General features: G+C 28.7%; 4 protein-coding genes and 1 long non-coding RNA gene across 6 annotated transcripts in view; 1 reads left to right on the top strand and 4 right to left on the bottom strand.

The window, feature by feature from the left end:
- Nucleotides 1-15,522, bottom strand: part of LOC127072498 (RISC-loading complex subunit tarbp2-like) — a 78,707-nt gene extending 63,185 nt beyond the window's left edge. Inside the window, exon 1 of the mRNA XM_051012934.1 lies at nt 15,508-15,522. The gene's annotated coding sequence lies outside the window, so the exon portion shown is untranslated. The remainder of the gene's footprint in view (nt 1-15,507) is intronic.
- LOC127072506 (RISC-loading complex subunit tarbp2-like) lies at nt 1,785-4,386 on the bottom strand. Its single transcript, XM_051012942.1, has 2 exons — nt 4,042-4,386; nt 1,785-3,842 (listed from the first exon to the last, which is right to left on the bottom strand). Exons 1-2 carry the CDS (start codon nt 4,384-4,386, stop codon nt 3,060-3,062), a joined length of 1,128 nt encoding a protein of 375 aa, XP_050868899.1. The 3' UTR covers nt 1,785-3,059.
- LOC127072514 (uncharacterized) lies at nt 2,260-5,507 on the top strand. Its single transcript, XR_007785516.1, has 2 exons — nt 2,260-2,384; nt 2,626-5,507. It is a non-coding gene; the product is annotated as an uncharacterized LOC127072514 (long non-coding RNA).
- Nucleotides 7,191-20,672, bottom strand: LOC127072494 (RISC-loading complex subunit tarbp2-like). Of its 2 annotated transcripts, none has more exons than XM_051012928.1 (2): nt 20,319-20,672; nt 7,191-9,274 (listed from the first exon to the last, which is right to left on the bottom strand). In XM_051012928.1, exons 1-2 carry the CDS (start codon nt 20,670-20,672, stop codon nt 8,492-8,494), a joined length of 1,137 nt encoding a protein of 378 aa, XP_050868885.1. In that variant the 3' UTR covers nt 7,191-8,491. The 2 variants fall into 2 exon arrangements, with proteins under 2 accessions (XP_050868885.1, XP_050868884.1); XM_051012927.1 differs by lacking the exon at nt 20,319-20,672 and adding an exon at nt 9,484-9,837.
- LOC127072503 (RISC-loading complex subunit tarbp2-like) lies at nt 12,624-15,229 on the bottom strand. Its single transcript, XM_051012938.1, has 2 exons — nt 14,885-15,229; nt 12,624-14,683 (listed from the first exon to the last, which is right to left on the bottom strand). Exons 1-2 carry the CDS (start codon nt 15,227-15,229, stop codon nt 13,901-13,903), a joined length of 1,128 nt encoding a protein of 375 aa, XP_050868895.1. The 3' UTR covers nt 12,624-13,900.
- Nucleotides 20,673-22,005: the final 1,333 nt, after the last annotated feature.

Genomic DNA, 22,005 nt, shown 5'->3' with positions numbered 1-22,005 from the left:
TAGACAACAATAATAGAATATATATATTTTCATCACAACTTAGTTAATTTTGTAATATTTTATATTGTATGTTATCAAAAATAAAAAAAAAATTATACAAAGATGAGAGGTCACTTTGATAAATCGCGCTGGGAACATTGCTTCCTTTTTTTTTCGACGATTCCTCCTTTTTTTTTCCCCCAAAGAAAAAAATTCAAATAGATATTAAATATTTTTTATATTATGCTTAGAAATTGAGAATTTTATTGTTTAAATATAAATTATGAAAACAATATAGCGTATGGATAATCTATCCAAGTTAACAAATGAAATAATTATATATTTATACTATTACATAGTATATCAATATAATCAAACATTACATAAGTTTCTCATCCGACACAAAGTTTCTTTTAAAGTGTTGGCAAATTGTGTTGCGTCTGCTTTTGTACTGGATTTGAAGGGAGAGCAACGAAAGAGAATATCGTTCTCTCGAGGATTATAACAACAACCGTAACCTTCTGGTACAAGGACCGTAACACATAAATGACGATGTTTTATGAGGTACCTGTTGATTAGAGAATTACATCAAAACTTGTATCCACAATTGTAAACATGTTTATTCGGAATAACTATGTTTATTTCTTACTTGACTCGTTGTTAAATCATAGTATGTACTTTTAATATATGCAACATCCTTATACAATTCTGGAAGACACATTGATTCGATAGAAGCTATCATTTTTAAACCAAATAAGTGCCTATCGACACCTTGTCCAAATGAAGGCTGAGCAGAAAAATAAATTTTATATCTTTAAATAATTTGTTAATAGAAGACTTCATTAAAGCATCGAGTAGTTTGAAATAATCTTTCACTAATCGATATATTCATCTGATATCTAATAATGACCTCGGTTGCAGTCGTTTTGTTCGTTTATGGCTGTAAACATCATCTCTTTTCATTGTTTTTCATCCGTACATCCATCTTTACTCATGGCTTTTGCAAATGACACAGATTCGGTGCTAGTCCATCTGATACATTCTGTCCTTGCATTTTTAAATCTTCTTAATCCAGCGCTTCCATAATGATTAGGTGAAAAGAAAATCATAATTATTCTTTTGCTTGTTGTGTAATTTTGCACATAATAAATATAATTTTACGCATAGTTAATGTGCGTGTAGTAATTATATGACATTACATGTATGACACTTAATTAGATAGTAATATAAACCTACCTATAATTCCAGGAGAAGTTGCTAAATTACTCCACAATTGTATTGTTTTATATGGAATCTGAAATAATTTAACATCTTCGTACAAAGTTAAATAAATAATGTCAGATGATCTGGAAAAAGAAAAATAGCTTTGGGTTTTACTCCAACTTCTGTCCCATGTTTGACTAGTCTATAGCCCTCTAGAAGAATCTGATCGTTCTTCTTTCGTTTCTTACGAGACTTTACATTTATCATTAAAGACCTAGAAAAAAGATATATTTGTATATCATTTTATTATTAAGATATTATGATATTGTATATTGTATACTGACCTAGTAATACTATCATTTTCTTTGAGTTTGATGATACGATTGCTCCATCCGTTTTTATTATTGATCTTATCACTTTCCTTATCTAAAAGAGTTTCTTCATTTGGAGAAACTTTTTTTTGTGATTTAATTTTTCTGACCATGATACTCTGTCGTTTTCTCTGTAATATCTTTGTATCAGTCACAACTCTTTGATCATCAACAACTCATTTTTATTCACTATTGCAATTGGTTTACGATGTTCCCATCTAGTATACTTACATTTTCTTTGTAGATTTGTTGTAGGTTTAGCAATAAATGTATCCAAAATTTTTCTATTACAAATCACTCTCAAGTGTAGTTGTCTTATACTGAACAGCATTATTTCACAATTCCTTTAACACTTATTTATAGGTTATAAATAAAGCGGAAATTATCGCGTTTGAACGATTTTCATGAATAGCGTCCCTTCCTGTATATTTCAAATCAATTGACAATAAATTGGCAGCGATTAAGACGTATATCTTCAAACTTTCATTCATAACTTTTTAATAAAATAAATAATTAATTTTTTAATGTAATAAATAAGTAATTTTTTAATAAACAAATAAATAATAATGCAGAGAATAATGCAGAAATTAGAAGAAAAGCATTGACTGAAATACGGGTAAATTCATATATTCCCGCCTAATAACTTTTCAAACCAAAAATAACATGTTTCGAATAGGGAATTTTCTTTATACACGTAACACGATGACAAGTACTTTTACAGCCATTTTTATTTGCCTTTTGTTGTTACAATTTCGGTTCTTGTAAAACGTCAAGATTTTGTACTATATTTATACATTTACAGTTTCTTAGTTTACATATAACAAAGTCAAGGTAATAAAATATATTTATACGATTAAAATTTTACATTTTATATCAAATATCGAGACATAAAATATATTTGTACGCTTACAGTCTAACATTTTATATTGATCATTTATTTTTTATTTTCTTTTATAATAAATATTTCAAGTCTTAAATTCACTTTAATGGATTTTAAAAGTTTATAAAATATACTTATACGATTATAATTTCATAGATTATGTAAAGCCTCAAGGTATAAAATCTTTTTTAGGGTTACCATTACATTTGATTACTATTACGATTACGTTGCAATTACAACAACGATTACGACATCAATCATGATTACTAGTACGACTATGACTACGATCAACACGATCACGATCAAGACTACGACTACGACTACGATCACGATAACGACCACGATTCTGATTCAGATTCTGACAACGATTAAGATTAAGATTAAGATTAAGATTAATATTAAGATAAAGATTCTGATTGCGACTACGACTACGACTACGACTACGACTACAACTACGATCACGATCAGGATTATTGTCACGATTATTGTCACGATTATTATCACAATTACAAACACAATTACGATTGTATAAATTGTGATATCAACATATATAAATTATAATACCAAAAAGTAAATGTCATAACGTAAAATTGTAAGAACAACTGTAAAAAATTAGACATTCATATTTACTCCAAGTATATTATAATCGTGTCAAGAATATTAACTAGAGCTATTGCTCCTGCAACCAACGAACTGTTATGTGCTCCAAATTGAACTATATCTAGAGGATTACTTATTTTAAAAGCAGTTATCTTTAGCAATGGATTCCTGCTATGTATAATCTTTTTTTCCATGGATAATTTCATTTTCTCTTCAATATATACTAAAATCTCCTGTTCCAGAGAAGTTACTCTTACGATGTCATATTTCTCTATATCCATAAAACTTCTCTTAAAGCCTTTGACAGTATTAAATATTTCAATTAATTTTTCCTCGCTACCATTACAAACAGTATTGTAAACGTACTGTTTGAATAACAAATGACGATTTTGTAATTCAATAACATCCTTTGGAAGTATTGGTCCTAGGTAACTCTTGATATTTGGATCTAGAAATTTTTTCTTCTTATTCGCTTGAGATTCGGTTTCGTTAAGTTTACAATTATCTACTTTTAAACTTAACTCGTTAAGAACATCTTTGTCTATTCCAGACAAATCGTCACAGTCTTTAAAAGGATTAGAAGATCCGCATTCATCTTTGTTTGCAACTGACGGATCATTAGTATTCGTGAGACGTTCTAGTATCTTTTTTGCTACACTTTGTTTGACTTGCTTTTTTCTAGTTCCTGTTGCTTCTTCAGTTATTGACCCTACTGTACAGGACATAGTAAACACTTTTTCGTGTGCTGGGCCAGTTATATTAGTAGTTTGATACTCTGCCTGCATTAATTTATTTTCTAAACAGTATTGCTAAAAAACCAGAAAACTTTCTTACGATCATGTTATAGACAAAAAGTATTTACAAAAAATATATAGTAAACTCTAAAGAGAATGATGATGAAAGTATATATATTCTATTAGATATGTATTTTTATATATATATATATATATATGTATATATATTCACAGAATTAAATAGAGAAAAAATAATAATTTAAATGAGTCATACTTGTAAAGATCCAACATAATTTCTAAGGTCTTCATCCATTAATGTTGAATCTAGCAAAGCTGGTACTGATGAAGTATCAGGATAAATGTCGTTTGAAGATGATAGTGGTTTTGTCTTAGAAATGTCATTTGGGTCTTCCAACAATATTAACATATTCTGAGCTGCTTTCTGCTTCGCATCTTTTTTATTCAGAGCTTGTCCAATTGCTGAGAACTCTTTATATTGTACTTTAAAAGTAAATATATTTATTTGCTTACCAGTTTGTGAACGAAGCAATGTGTAAACTGGTAAGAAGCCCTCTTTCATTCCTAACTCTTGTAAAATCATTATTGCTGTTTTACCCATTTTACTGAATAAAAATAATTGAATGAGATGATATCGAAATTGAGAAATGTAACTTTTTCTTGAACGTTTTAACGTTTTTAAGAACTAATGAGAACTTAAAATTTTTTTTCCTATACGATGCAGTACACGCCCTTAACAAGAGAAGATGACTGACAAGTATTGTACGTTGGGCGTTGTGCTGATCACTTCTAACAAAGGGCCATAGGTATGGTCTACCTGGGAAAAAAGTTACCAGCAGATCTCTCTACTGCGCATTGCTCAATCGATTTTTCATGTACCTATATACATATGAAGTGAAATATTATTATTATTATTTTATATTACATGAAAACATAATATTAATAAAAAATTAAGTGCATATGTATATATATATGTGTGCGTGTGTGTAAGCATATATATATACATATATATATATATATATATATATACATACGCATATATAATATATATACATATATAAACATATATACATGTATATATATTATATACCGCATTACATAGGACAAGATTCAACATCATGGGACAAAAGAACAAGACTTCTCGATGTTACTCGCTAAATATTTTCCATTTCATTTTTTTCCTCACTTATTGTCGTCCACTGATTGTTGGTTATTTTCGTTTGTCTTTAAATACTAGCGTATATATGAGTAAAATGTGCTGACGTAATAAGTCCCTTTAAAAGGCATACATGGAAGGAGAAATTCAGCAAGATCGTGGAAATACAATTACTATTGAACTTAGAAAATACGTGGAATTATGGGTATATTTAGGTCAATTTTCTTGAAATATTATATACACGAAAGCTTTCTTTATTCGAATTGATAATATTTCTGCTTGTAATACGTTATATAATTACATGCTAAATTATTTTTAAAATTCGATCGGTTGAACAGAGGAGAGTATACAAATATGTACGCAGTCAAAAATTTTCATTGTACGGTATAGATTATTTTTATTTATATCAATTATTGTATAAACACAACCATAAGAAGTACAATATCATGTGGAATATTACGGGTAGACAACAATAATAGAATATATATATTTTCATCACAACTTAGTTAATTTTGTAATATTTTATATTGTATGTTATCAAAAATAAAAAAAAAATTATACAAAGATGAGAGGTCACTTTGATAAATCGCGCTGGGAACATTGCTTCCTTTTTTTTTCGACGATTCCTCCTTTTTTTTTCCCCCAAAGAAAAAAATTCAAATAGATATTAAATATTTTTTATATTATGCTTAGAAATTGAGAATTTTATTGTTTAAATATAAATTATGAAAACAATATAGCGTATGGATAATCTATCCAAGTTAACAAATGAAATAATTATATATTTATACTATTACATAGTATATCAATATAATCAAACATTACATAAGTTTCTCATCCGACACAAAGTTTCTTTTAAAGTGTTGGCAAATTGTGTTGCGTCTGCTTTTGTACTGGATTTGAAGGGAGAGCAACGAAAGAGAATATCGTTCTCTCGAGGATTATAACAACAACCGTAACCTTCTGGTACAACCGGACCGTAACACATAAATGACGATGTTTTATGAGGTACCTGTTGATTAGAGAATTACATCAAAACTTGTATCCACAATTGTAAACATGTTTATTCGGAATAACTATGTTTATTTCTTACTTGACTCGTTGTTAAATCATAGTATGTACTTTTAATATATGCAACATCCTTATACAATTCTGGAAGACACATTGATTCGATAGAAGCTATCATTTTTAAACCAAATAAGTGCCTATCGACACCTTGTCCAAATGAAGGCTGAGCAGAAAAATAAATTTTATATCTTTAAATAATTTGTTAATAGAAGACTTCATTAAAGCATCGAGTAGTTTGAAATAATCTTTCACTAATCGATATATTCATCTGATATCTAATAATGACCTCGGTTGCAGTCGTTTTGTTCGTTTATGGCTGTAAACATCATCTCTTTTCATTGTTTTTCATCCGTACATCCATCTTTACTCATGGCTTTTGCAAATGACACAGATTCGGTGCTAGTCCATCTGATACATTCTGTCCCTGCATTTTTAAATCTTCTTAATCCAGCGCTTCCATAATGATTAGGTGAAAAGAAAATCATAATTATTCTTTTGCTTGTTGTGTAATTTTGCACATAATAAATATAATTTTACGCATAGTTAATGTGCGTGTAGTAATTATATGACATTACATGTATGACACTTAATTAGATAGTAATATAAACCTACCTATAATTCCAGGAGAAGTTGCTAAATTACTCCACAATTGTATTGTTTTATATGGAATCTGAAATAATTTAACATCTTCGTACAAAGTTAAATAAATAATGTCAGATGATCTGGAAAAAGAAAAATAGCTTTGGGTTTTACTCCAACTTCTGTCCCATGTTTGACTAGTCTATAGCCCTCTAGAAGAATCTGATCGTTCTTCTTTCGTTTCTTACGAGACTTTACATTTATCATTAAAGACCTAGAAAAAAGATATATTTGTATATCATTTTATTATTAAGATATTATGATATTGTATATTGTATACTGACCTAGTAATACTATCATTTTCTTTGAGTTTGATGATACGATTGCTCCATCCGTTTTTATTATTGATCTTATCACTTTCCTTATCTAAAAGAGTTTCTTCATTTGGAGAAACTTTTTTTTGTGATTTAATTTTTCTGACCATGATACTCTGTCGTTTTCTCTGTAATATCTTTGTATCAGTCACAACTCTTTGATCATCAACAACTCATTTTTATTCACTATTGCAATTGGTTTACGATGTTCCCATCTAGTATACTTACATTTTCTTTGTAGATTTGTTGTAGGTTTAGCAATAAATGTATCCAAAATTTTTCTATTACAAATCACTCTCAAGTGTAGTTGTCTTATACTGAACAGCATTATTTCACAATTCCTTTAACACTTATTTATAGGTTATAAATAAAGCGGAAATTATCGCGTTTGAACGATTTTCATGAATAGCGTCCCTTCCTGTATATTTCAAATCAATTGACAATAAATTGGCAGCGATTAAGACGTATATCTTCAAACTTTCATTCATAACTTTTTAATAAAATAAATAATTAATTTTTTAATGTAATAAATAAGTAATTTTTTAATAAACAAATAAATAATAATGCAGAGAATAATGCAGAAATTAGAAGAAAAGCATTGACTGAAATACGGGTAAATTCATATATTCCCGCCTAATAACTTTTCAAACCAAAAATAACATGTTTCGAATAGGGAATTTTCTTTATACACGTAACACGATGACAAGTACTTTTACAGCCATTTTTATTTGCCTTTTGTTGTTACAATTTCGGTTCTTGTAAAACGTCAAGATTTTGTACTATATTTATACATTTACAGTTTCTTAGTTTACATATAACAAAGTCAAGGTAATAAAATATATTTATACGATTAAAATTTTACATTTTATATCAAATATCGAGACATAAAATATATTTGTACGCTTACAGTCTAACATTTTATATTGATCATTTATTTTTTATTTTCTTTTATAATAAATATTTCAAGTCTTAAATTCACTTTAATGGATTTTAAAAGTTTATAAAATATACTTATACGATTATAATTTCATAGATTATGTAAAGCCTCAAGGTATAAAATCTTTTTTAGGGTTACCATTACATTTGATTACTATTACGATTACGTTGCAATTACAACAACGATTACGACATCAATCATGATTACTAGTACGACTATGACTACGATCACAACACGATCACGATCAAGACTACGACTACGACTACGATCACGATAACGACCACGATTCTGATTCCGATTAAGATTAAGATTAAGAATCGGATTACGACTACGACTACAACTACAATCACGATCACGACTACGATTCCGATTAAGATTAAGGTTAAGATTAAGATTCCGAATAAGATTAAGATCCCGATTACGACTACGACTACGATCACGATCACGATTATTGTCACGATTATTATCACAATTGCGAACACAATTACGATTGTATAAATTGTGATATCGACATATATAAATTATAATATCAAAAAGTAAATGTCAGAACGTAAAATTGTAAGAACAACTGTAAGAAATTGGACATTTACATTTACTCCAAGAATGTTATAATCGTGTCAAGAATATTAGCTAGAGCTATTGCTCCTGAAACCATAGAATCTTTATGTGCTCCAATTTGAGTTATAGGTATAGGAGCATTTATTCTAAAAACAGTTAACTGTAGCGATGGATCATTGGAACCAATAATCTTTCTTTCTATGGATAATTTCATTTTCTCTTGAATATATGTTAAAATCTCCTGTTCCAGAGAAGTTAAAGTTACGATGTCACATTTCTCTATATCTGTAAAATTCGTCTTAAAGCTCTTGACAGTATTAAATATTTCCATGAATTTTTCCTCGCTACCATTGCAAACAGTATTGTAAACGTACTGTTTGAAGAACGAATGATAATTTTCGAAATCAATAACTTCATTTTGAAATATTCGTCCTAGGTAACTCTTGACCTTTGCATCTAGATATTTTTTTTTCTTATTTGCTTGAGATTTGGTTTCGTTTAGTTTACAATTATCTATTTTTAAACTTAACTTGTCAAGAACATCATTGTCTATGTCAGACAACTTGTCACAGTCTTCAAAAGGATTATAAGATCCGCATTCATCTTTGTTTGCAACTGACGGATCATTAGTATTTGTGAGACGTTCTAATATCTTTTTTGCTACTCTTTGTTTGACTTGCTTTTTTGTAGTTCCCGTTGCTTCTTCAGTTATTGACCCTACTGTACAGGACATGGTAAACACTTGTTCGTGTGCTAGGCCAGTTATATCAGTAATTTGATACTCTGCCTGCGTTAATTTATTTTCTACACAGTATTCCTAAAAAACCAGAAAACTTTCTTATGATCATGTTATAGACAAAAAGTATTTACAAAAAATATATAGTAAACTGTAAAGAGAATGATGATGAAAGTATATATATTCTATTATATATGTACTTTTATATATATATATATATATATATATATATATATATATATATTCACGAAATTAAATAAAGAAAAAATAATAACTCAAAGGAGTCATACTTGCAAAGATCCAACATAATTTTTAAGGTCTTCATGCATTAATGTTGAATCTAGCAAAGCTTGTCCTGATGTTGAAGGGGAAGCATCAGGATAAATGTCGTTTGATGATGATAGTGGTCTCGTCTTGGAAATATCATTTGGGTCTTCCAATAATGTTAACATATTCTGAGCTGCTTTCTGCTTCGCATCTTTTTTACTCAAAGCTTGTCCAGTTGCTGAGAAATCTTTATATTTTACTTCATAAGTAAATATATTTATGTGCTTACCAGTTTCTGAACGAAGCAATGTGTAAACTGGTAAGAAGCCCTCTTTCACTCCTAACTCTTGTAAAATCATTATTGCCGTTTTAACCATCTTTACTGAATAAAAATAATTGAATGAGGTGCTATCGAAATTGAGAAATGTAACTTTTTCTTGAACGTTTTAACGTTTTTAATAACTAATAGGAACTTAAAATTTTTTTCTTATACGATGCAGTACACGCCCTCAACAAGAGAAGATGACTGACAAGTATTGTACGTTGGGTATTGTGCTAATCACCTTTTACTAATGGCCATAGATACGGTCTACCTCAGGAAAGAGTTACCAATCAGCAGATCTGTCTACTGCGCATAGCTCAATCGATTTTTCATATACCTATATACATACGAAGTGAAATATTATTATTATTATTTTATATTACATGAAAATAATATTAATAAAAAATTAAGTGCATATGTATATATATGTGTGCGTGTGTGTAAGCATATATATATATATATATACATACACATATATAATATATATACATATATAAACATATATACATATATATATATTATATACCGCATTACATAGGACAAGATTCAACATCATGGGACAAAAGAACAAGACTTCTCGATGTTACTCGCTAAATATTTTCCATTTCATTTTTTTCCTCACTTATTGTCGTCCACTGATTGTTGGTTATTTTCGTTTGTCTTTAAATACTAGCGTATATATGAGTAAAATGTGCTGACGTAATAAGTCCCTTTAAAAGGCATACATGGAAGGAGAAATTCAGCAAGATGGTGGAAATACAATTACTATTGAACTTAGAAAATACGTGGAATTATGGGTATATTTAGGTCAATTTTCTTGAAATATTATATACACGAAAGCTTTCTTTATTCGAATTGATAATATTTCTGCTTGTAATACGTTATATAATTACATGCTAAATTATTTTTAAAATTCGATCGGTTGAACAGAGGAGAGTATACAAATATGTACGCAGTCAAAAATTTTCATTGTACGGTATAGATTATTTTTATTTATATCAATTATTGTATAAACACAACCATAAGAAGTACAATATCATGTGGAATATTACGGGTAGACAACAATAATAGAATATATATATTTTCATCACAACTTAGTTAATTTTGTAATATTTTATATTGTATGTTATCAAAAATAAAAAAAAAATTATACAAAGATGAGAGGTCACTTTGATAAATCGCGCTGGGAACATTGCTTCCTTTTTTTTTCGACGATTCCTCCTTTTTTTTTCCCCCAAAGAAAAAAATTCAAATAGATATTAAATATTTTTTATATTATGCTTAGAAATTGAGAATTTTATTGTTTAAATATAAATTATGAAAACAATATAGCGTATGGATAATCTATCCAAGTTAACAAATGAAATAATTATATATTTATACTATTACATAGTATATCAATATAATCAAACATTACATAAGTTTCTCATCCGACACAAAGTTTCTTTTAAAGTGTTGGCAAATTGTGTTGCGTCTGCTTTTGTACTGGATTTGAAGGGAGAGCAACGAAAGAGAATATCGTTCTCTCGAGGATTATAACAACAACCGTAACCTTCTGGTACAACCGGACCGTAACACATAAATGACGATGTTTTATGAGGTACCTGTTGATTAGAGAATTACATCAAAACTTGTATCCACAATTGTAAACATGTTTATTCGGAATAACTATGTTTATTTCTTACTTGACTCGTTGTTAAATCATAGTATGTACTTTTAATATATGCAACATCCTTATACAATTCTGGAAGACACATTGATTCGATAGAAGCTATCATTTTTAAACCAAATAAGTGCCTATCGACACCTTGTCCAAATGAAGGCTGAGCAGAAAAATAAATTTTATATCTTTAAATAATTTGTTAATAGAAGACTTCATTAAAGCATCGAGTAGTTTGAAATAATCTTTCACTAATCGATATATTCATCTGATATCTAATAATGACCTCGGTTGCAGTCGTTTTGTTCGTTTATGGCTGTAAACATCATCTCTTTTCATTGTTTTTCATCCGTACATCCATCTTTACTCATGGCTTTTGCAAATGACACAGATTCGGTGCTAGTCCATCTGATACATTCTGTCCTTGCATTTTTAAATCTTCTTAATCCAGCGCTTCCATAATGATTAGGTGAAAAGAAAATCATAATTATTCTTTTGCTTGTTGTGTAATTTTGCACATAATAAATATAATTTTACGCATAGTTAATGTGCGTGTAGTAATTATATGACATTACATGTATGACACTTAATTAGATAGTAATATAAACCTACCTATAATTCCAGGAGAAGTTGCTAAATTACTCCACAATTGTATTGTTTTATATGGAATCTGAAATAATTTAACATCTTCGTACAAAGTTAAATAAATAATGTCAGATGATCTGGAAAAAGAAAAATAGCTTTGGGTTTTACTCCAACTTCTGTCCCATGTTTGACTAGTCTATAGCCCTCTAGAAGAATCTGATCGTTCTTCTTTCGTTTCTTACGAGACTTTACATTTATCATTAAAGACCTAGAAAAAAGATATATTTGTATATCATTTTATTATTAAGATATTATGATATTGTATATTGTATACTGACCTAGTAATACTATCATTTTCTTTGAGTTTGATGATACGATTGCTCCATCCGTTTTTATTATTGATCTTATCACTTTCCTTATCTAAAAGAGTTTCTTCATTTGGAGAAACTTTTTTTTGTGATTTAATTTTTCTGACCATGATACTCTGTCGTTTTCTCTGTAATATCTTTGTATCAGTCACAACTCTTTGATCATCAACAACTCATTTTTATTCACTATTGCAATTGGTTTACGATGTTCCCATCTAGTATACTTACATTTTCTTTGTAGATTTGTTGTAGGTTTAGCAATAAATGTATCCAAAATTTTTCTATTACAAATCACTCTCAAGTGTAGTTGTCTTATACTGAACAGCATTATTTCACAATTCCTTTAACACTTATTTATAGGTTATAAATAAAGCGGAAATTATCGCGTTTGAACGATTTTCATGAATAGCGTCCCTTCCTGTATATTTCAAATCAATTGACAATAAATTGGCAGCGATTAAGACGTATATCTTCAAACTTTCATTCATAACTTTTTAATAAAATAAATAATTAATTTTTTAATGTAATAAATAAGTAATTTTTTAATAAACAAATAAATAATAATGCAGAGAATAATGCAGAAATTAGAAGAAAAGCATTGACTGAAATACGGGTAAATTCATATATTCCCGCCTAATAACTTTTCAAACCAAAAATAACATGTTTCGAATAGGGAATTTTCTTTATACACGTAACACGATGACAAGTACTTTTACAGCCATTTTTATTTGCCTTTTGTTGTTACAATTTCGGTTCTTGTAAAACGTCAAGATTTTGTACTATATTTATACATTTACAGTTTCTTAGTTTACATATAACAAAGTCAAGGTAATAAAATATATTTATACGATTAAAATTTTACATTTTATATCAAATATCGAGACATAAAATATATTTGTACGCTTACAGTCTAACATTTTATATTGATCATTTATTTTTTATTTTCTTTTATAATAAATATTTCAAGTCTTAAATTCACTTTAATGGATTTTAAAAGTTTATAAAATATACTTATACGATTATAATTTCATAGATTATGTAAAGCCTCAAGGTATAAAATCTTTTTTAGGGTTACCATTACATTTGATTACTATTACGATTACGTTGCAATTACAACAACGATTACGACATCAATCATGATTACTAGTACGACTATGACTACGATCACAACACGATCACGATCAAGACTACGACTACGACTACGATCACGATAACGACCACGATTCTGATTCAGATTCTGACAACGATTAAGATTAAGATTAAGATTAAGATTAATATTAAGATAAAGATTCTGATTGCGACTACGACTACGACTACGACTACGACTACAACTACGATCACGATCAGGATTATTGTCACGATTATTGTCACGATTATTATCACAATTACAAACACAATTACGATTGTATAAATTGTGATATCAACATATATAAATTATAATACCAAAAAGTAAATGTCATAACGTAAAATTGTAAGAACAACTGTAAAAAATTAGACATTCATATTTACTCCAAGTATATTATAATCGTGTCAAGAATATTAACTAGAGCTATTGCTCCTGCAACCAACGAACTGTTATGTGCTCCAAATTGAACTATATCTAGAGGATTACTTATTTTAAAAGCAGTTATCTTTAGCAATGGATTCCTGCTATGTATAATCTTTTTTTCCATGGATAATTTCATTTTCTCTTCAATATATACTAAAATCTCCTGTTCCAGAGAAGTTACTCTTACGATGTCATATTTCTCTATATCCATAAAACTTCTCTTAAAGCCTTTGACAGTATTAAATATTTCAATTAATTTTTCCTCGCTACCATTACAAACAGTATTGTAAACGTACTGTTTGAATAACAAATGACGATTTTGTAATTCAATAACATCCTTTGGAAGTATTGGTCCTAGGTAACTCTTGATATTTGGATCTAGAAATTTTTTCTTCTTATTCGCTTGAGATTCGGTTTCGTTAAGTTTACAATTATCTACTTTTAAACTTAACTCGTTAAGAACATCTTTGTCTATTCCAGACAAATCGTCACAGTCTTTAAAAGGATTAGAAGATCCGCATTCATCTTTGTTTGCAACTGACGGATCATTAGTATTCGTGAGACGTTCTAGTATCTTTTTTGCTACACTTTGTTTGACTTGCTTTTTTCTAGTTCCTGTTGCTTCTTCAGTTATTGACCCTACTGTACAGGACATAGTAAACACTTTTTCGTGTGCTGGGCCAGTTATATTAGTAGTTTGATACTCTGCCTGCATTAATTTATTTTCTAAACAGTATTGCTAAAAAACCAGAAAACTTTCTTACGATCATGTTATAGACAAAAAGTATTTACAAAAAATATATAGTAAACTCTAAAGAGAATGATGATGAAAGTATATATATTCTATTAGATATGTATTTTTATATATATATATATATATATATGTATATATATTCACAGAATTAAATAGAGAAAAAATAATAATTTAAATGAGTCATACTTGTAAAGATCCAACATAATTTCTAAGGTCTTCATCCATTAATGTTGAATCTAGCAAAGCTGGTACTGATGAAGTATCAGGATAAATGTCGTTTGAAGATGATAGTGGTTTTGTCTTAGAAATGTCATTTGGGTCTTCCAACAATATTAACATATTCTGAGCTGCTTTCTGCTTCGCATCTTTTTTATTCAGAGCTTGTCCAATTGCTGAGAACTCTTTATATTGTACTTTAAAAGTAAATATATTTATTTGCTTACCAGTTTGTGAACGAAGCAATGTGTAAACTGGTAAGAAGCCCTCTTTCATTCCTAACTCTTGTAAAATCATTATTGCTGTTTTACCCATTTTACTGAATAAAAATAATTGAATGAGATGATATCGAAATTGAGAAATGTAACTTTTTCTTGAACGTTTTAACGTTTTTAAGAACTACTGAGAACTTAAAATTTTTTTTCCTATACGATGCAGTACACGCCCTTAACAAGAGAAGATGACTGACAAGTATTGTACGTTGGGCGTTGTGCTGATCACTTCTAACAAAGGGCCATAGGTATGGTCTACCTGGGAAAAAAGTTACCAGCAGATCTCTCTACTGCGCATTGCTCAATCGATTTTTCATGTACCTATATACATATGAAGTGAAATATTATTATTATTATTTTATATTACATGAAAACATAATATTAATAAAAAATTAAGTGCATATGTATATATATATGTGTGCGTGTGTGTAAGCATATATATATACATATATATATATATATATATATACATACGCATATATAATATATATACATATATAAACATATATACATGTATATATATTATATACCGCATTACATAGGACAAGATTCAACATCATGGGACAAAAGAACAAGACTTCTCGATGTTACTCGCTAAATATTTTCCATTTCATTTTGTTCCTCACTTATTGTCGTCCACTGATTGTTGGTTATTTTCGTTTGTCTTTAAATACTAGCGTATATATGAGTAAAATGTGCTGACGTAATAAGTCCCTTTAAAAGGCATACATGGAAGGAGAAATTCAGCAAGATGGTGGAAATACAATTACTATTGAACTTAGAAAATACGTGGAATTATGGGTATATTTAGGTCAATTTTCTTGAAATATTATATACACGAAAGCTTTCTTTATTCGAATTGATAATATTTCTGCTTGTAATACGTTATATAATTACATGCTAAATTATTTTTAAAATTCGATCGGTTGAACAGAGGAGAGTATACAAATATGTACGCAGTCAAAAATTTTCATTGTACGGTATAGATTATTTTTATTTATATCAATTATTGTATAAACACAACCATAAGAAGTACAATATCATGTGGAATATTACGGGTAGACAACAATAATAGAATATATATATTTTCATCACAACTTAGTTAATTTTGTAATATTTTATATTGTATGTTATCAAAAATAAAAAAAAAATTATACAAAGATGAGAGGTCACTTTGATAAATCGCGCTGGGAACATTGCTTCCTTTTTTTTTCGACGATTCCTCCTTTTTTTTTCCCCCAAAGAAAAAAATTCAAATAGATATTAAATATTTTTTATATTATGCTTAGAAATTGAGAATTTTATTGTTTAAATATAAATTATGAAAACAATATAGCGTATGGATAATCTATCCAAGTTAACAAATGAAATAATTATATATTTATACTATTACATAGTATATCAATATAATCAAACATTACATAAGTTTCTCATCCGACACAAAGTTTCTTTTAAAGTGTTGGCAAATTGTGTTGCGTCTGCTTTTGTACTGGATTTGAAGGGAGAGCAACGAAAGAGAATATCGTTCTCTCGAGGATTATAACAACAACCGTAACCTTCTGGTACAACCGGACCGTAACACATAAATGACGATGTTTTATGAGGTACCTGTTGATTAGAGAATTACATCAAAACTTGTATCCACAATTGTAAACATGTTTATTCGGAATAACTATGTTTATTTCTTACTTGACTCGTTGTTAAATCATAGTATGTACTTTTAATATATGCAACATCCTTATACAATTCTGGAAGACACATTGATTCGATAGAAGCTATCATTTTTAAACCAAATAAGTGCCTATCGACACCTTGTCCAAATGAAGGCTGAGCAGAAAAATAAATTTTATATCTTTAAATAATTTGTTAATAGAAGACTTCATTAAAGCATCGAGTAGTTTGAAATAATCTTTCACTAATCGATATATTCATCTGATATCTAATAATGACCTCGGTTGCAGTCGTTTTGTTCGTTTATGGCTGTAAACATCATCTCTTTTCATTGTTTTTCATCCGTACATCCATCTTTACTCATGGCTTTTGCAAATGACACAGATTCGGTGCTAGTCCATCTGATACATTCTGTCCCTGCATTTTTAAATCTTCTTAATCCAGCGCTTCCATAATGATTAGGTGAAAAGAAAATCATAATTATTCTTTTGCTTGTTGTGTAATTTTGCACATAATAAATATAATTTTACGCATAGTTAATGTGCGTGTAGTAATTATATGACATTACATGTATGACACTTAATTAGATAGTAATATAAACCTACCTATAATTCCAGGAGAAGTTGCTAAATTACTCCACAATTGTATTGTTTTATATGGAATCTGAAATAATTTAACATCTTCGTACAAAGTTAAATAAATAATGTCAGATGATCTGGAAAAAGAAAAATAGCTTTGGGTTTTACTCCAACTTCTGTCCCATGTTTGACTAGTCTATAGCCCTCTAGAAGAATCTGATCGTTCTTCTTTCGTTTCTTACGAGACTTTACATTTATCATTAAAGACCTAGAAAAAAGATATATTTGTATATCATTTTATTATTAAGATATTATGATATTGTATATTGTATACTGACCTAGTAATACTATCATTTTCTTTGAGTTTGATGATACGATTGCTCCATCCGTTTTTATTATTGATCTTATCACTTTCCTTATCTAAAAGAGTTTCTTCATTTGGAGAAACTTTTTTTTGTGATTTAATTTTTCTGACCATGATACTCTGTCGTTTTCTCTGTAATATCTTTGTATCAGTCACAACTCTTTGATCATCAACAACTCATTTTTATTCACTATTGCAATTGGTTTACGATGTTCCCATCTAGTATACTTACATTTTCTTTGTAGATTTGTTGTAGGTTTAGCAATAAATGTATCCAAAATTTTTCTATTACAAATCACTCTCAAGTGTAGTTGTCTTATACTGAACAGCATTATTTCACAATTCCTTTAACACTTATTTATAGGTTATAAATAAAGCGGAAATTATCGCGTTTGAACGATTTTCATGAATAGCGTCCCTTCCTGTATATTTCAAATCAATTGACAATAAATTGGCAGCGATTAAGACGTATATCTTCAAACTTTCATTCATAACTTTTTAATAAAATAAATAATTAATTTTTTAATGTAATAAATAAGTAATTTTTTAATAAACAAATAAATAATAATGCAGAGAATAATGCAGAAATTAGAAGAAAAGCATTGACTGAAATACGGGTAAATTCATATATTCCCGCCTAATAACTTTTCAAACCAAAAATAACATGTTTCGAATAGGGAATTTTCTTTATACACGTAACACGATGACAAGTACTTTTACAGCCATTTTTATTTGCCTTTTGTTGTTACAATTTCGGTTCTTGTAAAACGTCAAGATTTTGTACTATATTTATACATTTACAGTTTCTTAGTTTACATATAACAAAGTCAAGGTAATAAAATATATTTATACGATTAAAATTTTACATTTTATATCAAATATCGAGACATAAAATATATTTGTACGCTTACAGTCTAACATTTTATATTGATCATTTATTTTTTATTTTCTTTTATAATAAATATTTCAAGTCTTAAATTCACTTTAATGGATTTTAAAAGTTTATAAAATATACTTATACGATTATAATTTCATAGATTATGTAAAGCCTCAAGGTATAAAATCTTTTTTAGGGTTACCATTACATTTGATTACTATTACGATTACGTTGCAATTACAACAACGATTACGACATCAATCATGATTACGACTACGACTATGACTACGATCACAACACGATCACGATCAAGACTACGACTACGACTACGATCACGATAACGACCACGATTCTGATTCCGATTAAGATTAAGATTAAGAATCGGATTACGACTACGACTACAACTACAATCACGATCACGACTACGATTCCGATTAAGATTAAGGTTAAGATTAAGATTCCGAATAAGATTAAGATCCCGATTACGACTACGACTACGATCACGATCACGATTATTGTCACGATTATTATCACAATTGCGAACACAATTACGATTGTATAAATTGTGATATCGACATATATAAATTATAATATCAAAAAGTAAATGTCAGAACGTAAAATTGTAAGAACAACTGTAAGAAATTGGACATTTACATTTACTCCAAGAATGTTATAATCGTGTCAAGAATATTAGCTAGAGCTATTGCTCCTGAAACCACAGAATCTTTATGTGCTCCAATTTGAGTTATAGGTATAGGAGCATTTATTCTAAAAACAGTTAACTGTAGCGATGGATCATTGGAACCTATAATCTTTCTTTCTATGGATAATTTCATTTTCTCTTGAATATATGTTAAAATCTCCTGTTCCAGAGAAGTTAAAGTTACGATGTCACATTTCTCTATATCTGTAAAATTCGTCTTAAAGCTCTTGACAGTATTAAATATTACCATGAATTTTTCCTCGCTACCATTGCAAACAGTATTGTAAACGTACTGTTTGAAGAACGAATGATAATTTTCGAAATCAATAACTTCATTTTGAAATATTCGTCCTAGGTAACTCTTGACCTTTGCATCTAGATATTTTTTTTTCTTATTTGCTTGAGATTTGGTTTCGTTTAGTTTACAATTATCTATTTTTAAACTTAACTTGTCAAGAACATCATTGTCTATGTCAGACAACTTGTCACAGTCTTCAAAAGGATTATAAGATCCGCATTCATCTTTGTTTGCAACTGACGGATCATTAGTATTTGTGAGACGTTCTAATATCTTTTTTGCTACTCTTTGTTTGACTTGCTTTTTTGTAGTTCCCGTTGCTTCTTCAGTTATTGACCCTACTGTACAGGACATGGTAAACACTTTTTCGTGTGCTAGGCCAGTTATATCAGTAATTTGATACTCTGCCTGCGTTAATTTATTTTCTACACAGTATTCCTAAAAAACCAGAAAACTTTCTTATGATCATGTTATAGACAAAAAGTATTTACAAAAAATATATAGTAAACTGTAAAGAGAATGATGATGAAAGTATATATATTCTATTATATATGTACTTTTATATATATATATATATATATATATATATATATATTCACGAAATTAAATAAAGAAAAAATAATAACTCAAAGGAGTCATACTTGCAAAGATCCAACATAATTTTTAAGGTCTTCATGCATTAATGTTGAATCTAGCAAAGCTTGTCCTGATGTTGAAGGGGAAGCATCAGGATAAATGTCGTTTGATGATGATAGTGGTCTCGTCTTGGAAATATCATTTGGGTCTTCCAATAATGTTAACATATTCTGAGCTGCTTTCTGCTTCGCATCTTTTTTACTCAAAGCTTGTCCAGTTGCTGAGAAATCTTTATATTTTACTTCATAAGTAAATATATTTATGTGCTTACCAGTTTCTGAACGAAGCAATGTGTAAACTGGTAAGAAGCCCTCTTTCACTCCTAACTCTTGTAAAATCATTATTGCCGTTTTAACCATCTTTACTGAATAAAAATAATTGAATGAGGTGCTATCGAAATTGAGAAATGTAACTTTTTCTTGAACGTTTTAACGTTTTTAATAACTAATAGGAACTTAAAATTTTTTTCTTATACGATGCAGTACACGCCCTCAACAAGAGAAGATGACTGACAAGTATTGTACGTTGGGTATTGTGCTAATCACCTTTTACTAATGGCCATAGATACGGTCTACCTCAGGAAAGAGTTACCAATCAGCAGATCTGTCTACTGCGCATAGCTCAATCGATTTTTCATATACCTATATACATACGAAGTGAAATATTATTATTATTATTTTATATTACATGAAAATAATATTAATAAAAAATTAAGTGCATATGTATATATATGTGTGCGTGTGTGTAAGCATATATATATATATATATATACATACACATATATAATATATATACATATATAAACATATATACATATATATATATTATATACCGCATTACATAGGACAAGATTCAACATCATGGGACAAAAGAACAAGACTTCTCGATGTTACTCGCTAAATATTTTCCATTTCATTTTTTTCCTCACTTATTGTCGTCCACTGATTGTTGGTTATTTTCGTTTGTCTTTAAATACTAGCGTATATATGAGTAAAATGTGCTGACGTAATAAGTCCCTTTAAAAGGCATACATGGAAGGAGAAATTCAGCAAGATGGTGGAAATACAATTACTATTGAACTTAGAAAATACGTGGAATTATGGGTATATTTAGGTCAATTTTCTTGAAATATTATATACACGAAAGCTTTCTTTATTCGAATTGATAATATTTCTGCTTGTAATACGTTATATAATTACATGCTAAATTATTTTTAAAATTCGATCGGTTGAACAGAGGAGAGTATACAAATATGTACGCAGTCAAAAATTTTCATTGTACGGTATAGATTATTTTTATTTATATCAATTATTGTATAAACACAACCATAAGAAGTACAATATCATGTGGAATATTACGGGTAGACAACAATAATAGAATATATATATTTTCATCACAACTTAGTTAATTTTGTAATATTTTATATTGTATGTTATCAAAAATAAAAAAAAAATTATACAAAGATGAGAGGTCACTTTGATAAATCGCGCTGGGAACATTGCTTCCTTTTTTTTTCGACGATTCCTCCTTTTTTTTTCCCCCAAAGAAAAAAATTCAAATAGATATTAAATATTTTTTATATTATGCTTAGAAATTGAGAATTTTATTGTTTAAATATAAATTATGAAAACAATATAGCGTATGGATAATCTATCCAAGTTAACAAATGAAATAATTATATATTTATACTAT

This window comes from Vespula vulgaris, unplaced genomic scaffold, assembly GCF_905475345.1.
Source record: "Vespula vulgaris unplaced genomic scaffold, iyVesVulg1.1, whole genome shotgun sequence".
Classification (NCBI taxonomy): Eukaryota; Metazoa; Arthropoda; class Insecta; order Hymenoptera; family Vespidae; genus Vespula; species Vespula vulgaris.
This window is presented reverse-complemented; position numbering and strand designations above follow the sequence as displayed.

Bases quoted from the DNA above. Each gene is read 5' to 3' on its own strand.
- LOC127072506 (XM_051012942.1), bottom strand. From the start codon at position 4,386: ATGGGTAAAACAGCAATAATGATTTTACAAGAGTTAGGAATGAAAGAG. The intron at 3,843-4,041 runs GTATGACTCATT...CTGGTTTTTTAG, and splicing joins ATTATGTTGGATCTTTACAA to CAATACTGTTTAGAAAATAA.
- LOC127072503 (XM_051012938.1), bottom strand. From the start codon at position 15,229: ATGGGTAAAACAGCAATAATGATTTTACAAGAGTTAGGAATGAAAGAG. The intron at 14,684-14,884 runs GTATGACTCATT...CTGGTTTTTTAG, and splicing joins ATTATGTTGGATCTTTACAA to CAATACTGTTTAGAAAATAA.
- LOC127072494 (XM_051012928.1), bottom strand. From the start codon at position 20,672: ATGGTTAAAACGGCAATAATGATTTTACAAGAGTTAGGAGTGAAAGAG. The intron at 9,275-20,318 runs GTATGACTCCTT...CTGGTTTTTTAG, and splicing joins ATTATGTTGGATCTTTGCAA to GAATACTGTGTAGAAAATAA.